General features: G+C 35.7%; 1 protein-coding gene across 1 annotated transcript in view; it reads right to left on the bottom strand.

Moving 5' to 3' along the window:
* Positions 1-3,753, bottom strand: part of T48 (FU domain-containing protein T48) — a 20,435-nt gene extending 16,682 nt beyond the window's left edge. Inside the window, exon 1 of the mRNA XM_017621247.1 lies at positions 2,752-3,753. Coding sequence (XP_017476736.1) covers positions 2,752-3,280 — 529 coding nt within the window. The 5' untranslated portion in view covers positions 3,281-3,753. The remainder of the gene's footprint in view (positions 1-2,751) is intronic.
* Positions 3,754-4,172: the final 419 nt, after the last annotated feature.

Raw genomic sequence — 4,172 nt, 5'->3', positions numbered from 1 at the left:
TAAAAAGTTCAATATTTTAGTAAAAATTTGCAGAACTGATTTTTTTTTATCATTCATTACACTGTGGTTGCAAATGATCGAATGAAGGAACTAGTGTCAAACGGAAGAGGTGTAAAAAATTGTATATTACGCAAATATTTTTAGAAAGGGTTAGAACTGGGTGTTTCCATGAAAATGTGAAGCGAAAATGCAAATAGATTAGGACTGCCAGACGACCTGGTTTCCAGAACTTGACCTGGTTTTGACCTCGTGTCCTGCTCCATACTTGAATTTTCCTGGTTTTTTAATGAAGGTCAACGCAGCAACCCTTTTCATATTTGGCAGATTTGTGCTATGAAAAAAGGTTAAGCTTTCTGTTATTAGTAATCTACATTTGGTCAGTATTTATGAAGTAATGAAAACGCATTTGACACCAAATGAACCACTGTTAGTTTAGGAAACTTTGATGTCAGGAATTTCGAAATGAAAACCAAGCATTAGTTAAAGTTTTTGGATTATTATGTATCTGAAATCTTTTTATTTATATGTATGATACTAAAACATTTATAGAAACTCCGATTGTTCCATTTTCTTGCATATTTTTAATTCATTTGATACATCAAAAATATCGATTTTTATATACGAGACATCGATATGCATCGATCCAATATATCAGTACATCAACATCAAATAAAGACAAAACTCGATTTCGACTCGAATTTTAGCACCACAAAGTTCGATTTCAAAAATTCGCCATTTTGGAGCTAAAATTCGCTTAAAACAAGCGACCGGGATCAAAAGGTATAATCGAAACTAAATGTCGTTTTGTGCCCAAAAATGCTTAAAACCCCAAACCGAAATGAGAACAAAACCTTCGGGAGTGCTTTCACAAAAATTAAAGTGAGAACAAAACTGTCGAGAACGTTCTCAACGAGAATTAGGTATATGAGAACAAAACCGTGTGGAACGTTTTCAAAGAGAACAAAATGTGAACAATAGTTTCAGTCTAAGAGAGCAAAATGGGAACAAAAGTCTAAGGAACTTTCTGTCCAAGAATGGGAGCGAGAACAAAATTTTTCTCATAGCGTTGCATTGGTTTGAACTGTTTGAATATTCAATTGAATCAAAAAAGAACTGAAAGCTAACTATGCAAATTAAGTCAACAAAAGACTTAAGACACGAACCTTTCTTGCATAGAAAATTAAAAATTATTCCATAAATGGGCAGAAGTTGAAGTTATCCAGCTTTCCTCTGGCTTAGAATTAACAATCAGGCTCTCACTGAAACGTTTTTTTAACCCAGCACGCAGACGCACCTGTCATTCTTTATGTTAAGTTTTCACGGCTTTCAGAACGTTCCGAACGCTCTTTTTCTTATGTGATCCTCCTTGGAAACGTTCTCAATATTTTTGTTCCCATTTCGTTCTCATTGGAAACGGTCTCGAAAATTTTATTCTCATATTGTTTTTCTTGAGAACGTTCTTGAGAGTTTTGTTCTTTACGGAAACGTTTCAGAACCTTTTATTCTCATTGTGTTCTCGCTCAAACAACAAAACCAACTATACTTATAAGGAATATATTGGGACCATATTCGCTTGTATCTGCCATTTTGATATGTACATATGATAAGAATCCGGGTCGATGGGTTCGGGCTTATGGCAGCCTTAAATTCGATGGGTGCAAACGACTTTAAAACTTTAAATTGCGTATTCAGATAACGAAAAAGGGTTATGAAAAAAATTAAATAGAAAATTGAATTGCATACATAAATATGTGTTATTAGTAAAACCTAGTGAACCTGCATGGCATTAAAACGGCCAAAACTTAATTTCAAAACATAAAAAAATTCTAAATGTTAGTCAATGTCATAAGAGATCGGAGTGCCAGTGAATAGCAGTCTGGCATAGTACATGTTTTAAGTTTCATCAAATTTCAAATCACCCTATACCGATGAAAAAAGTCCTTAATTAAAAAAAAAATAAAAACTTTACCACACGTCTACAGGTAAAGTCTTTAATTTGACCTCATTTTTGAAATACCCTTTCAAAGGTATTCCCAAACTAAAATCTTCTTAAATATCTTTCGTCTGACATTTTGATACACATGTACTTCAATAAACGGAAGAACTAATTAGAATTTGATTGTTCGAACAAATGGCAACCCTCCTAAATAAATTAATAATTTCAATGTATCAAACATTANCGAACTGGTATGACTTTTATCCTTAAATAATAGTTCATGAACTGGAATTTGTGCATACTGGTTTAGCTTTTCACTGCAGGGTATTTTCAAACTTAATTCTCGTTAACTCACCTTCGCCTGACATTGGGATACATATTTTAATTAACTGATGAATTAAGTAGAATTTGATTTTTTAAACATATGGCAACCCCGCTAAGTACAGTTCAGAAATAAAAGTTTTTTATCCCCCTTCGCTTGATACACATATTTTAATAATTCATTACACTTAGTAAGTAATTTGAATTTAACTTTTTAAACAGGTGGCAACCCTATTTCAACACCTCAAAAATATTCTGGCGTTTAAACTAAATATAAGCGCACCTAATTTTTTTGTCAACTAACGGACAGTATACAACCTACACAACGGCACATTTTTTGTATACATAAGCGACTTCCGGTTTCGTATATTTTATTTAACTCTAAAGCCGTACGACATCATGGAAACACTCAACTGCTTAAAATGTCTGGTACAATTTAATGAATAACGTCGTACGGTTTTACTAGTATTCAAATAATCAATGGTTTCACTCACCTGCATTGGTTCTCGGGTCCGGCGTGCGCTCCGTCGATGGCACTGCAACATCTGGCATGCTGCCACTACCGCCTGCGCCTGCGCCTGCGCCAGCGCCAGAATCACCTTTTCCATCAATTAAATCCATTGCGCTTATATGCGATAGATCGGTGAAATTATTGCGCGCGTAGAGCACTGCGTTCTGATGATGTTGCTTGAGATTTGCAAGTAAAGCTATTGTTGCAGTATCCGAGCCAGCCGCCCGCGCATTGGCCAAATCAACGGAGCCAGCGCAAATAGAAAGTAAAAAGAGGGCAAACAGACCGCCTCCACTCCTCGCCAAAACTCGGATCGTAATCGATAGCACTGACTGGGATTTTTGCTGGCATTTCACTTGGCGGCGACTCCGATAAGGCGCGATGCAGCTTTTACTCATACTTTTATGTACTGTCAACGTGAGTGTTCGCTGCTGGCAACCATTGATGAGTGGGCGTTGTGTTTGTTGGTGCGCTGCGCAACTCACAAAACGATCGTAATGGTTTGTATACATTTTCACACACTAACGGTTGTCTTGCGTTTTCGCAAAATTAGCTCAAGCACACAAAAGGCACATTACAAATATGTAAACTTACACATACAATTTAGGTATATATGTATGTATTTACGTTTATGTACAATTTTGTAATTGACCTTTTTCATAAAGTAGCGTGGCACTTCCAATTATCATTCGTCTTGTAGCTCGTATTCACTTAACGAATGCTGGGCGAATGGAGCAATTTGTGGATTTAATTGAATTTTATGTTGACAAATTATGCCAGCAATTAAGAATGTGATAAATTGCGGCAAAAAAGTAGAATGAAGACACAACTTGGCAAAAATTTAAAAAAAAAATGCATGCGAAGTAAGCCGGCATGGGGATTTAGCTTGCCTTTGTAGAATTTCGTTTATCACTTTTATTTTGTATATTTTTTTTAATAAACGTATTAGTGTAACACTTTTTTCATTAAGACTTCATTTCAAAATTTTTATTCCTTCGGTCCCAACATAGTCATCACACACACTGCACATACATACATACATATTATTATCAGTTGGATCCTCTACTAAAGATTTAAATGCCAGCGCTTGTAGCGATCATTAACTGTCAAAAAATAATTGATACATAAATGTGGCGAATCATGGGACATTTGCTTAGCACCTAAGCCGTGCAGCAGCAAGTAAAAAAATGTAAACAGAAACACCGCGGCGGCGGCACATAAGATCCGCAACGAATCTGCAAAAGAAAAGAGCAAAATGTTGTGGATTAGTAGGAATTTATTGAGATTAAAGTGTATGGAGGACTAACAACAACAACAAGTCACGAATATATGATGTGACACATGATCACACACTGCGTGGGGCGCATTCGGTTGCAAAGCAAAAAAAAAAAAAAACATAAAGCT

Source organism: Rhagoletis zephyria, unplaced genomic scaffold (genome assembly GCF_001687245.7).
Source record: "Rhagoletis zephyria isolate East Lansing unplaced genomic scaffold, Rhagoletis_zephyria_1.1 Rzeph_scaffold_02397, whole genome shotgun sequence".
Lineage (NCBI taxonomy): Eukaryota > Metazoa > Arthropoda > Insecta > Diptera > Tephritidae > Rhagoletis > Rhagoletis zephyria.
This window is presented reverse-complemented; position numbering and strand designations above follow the sequence as displayed.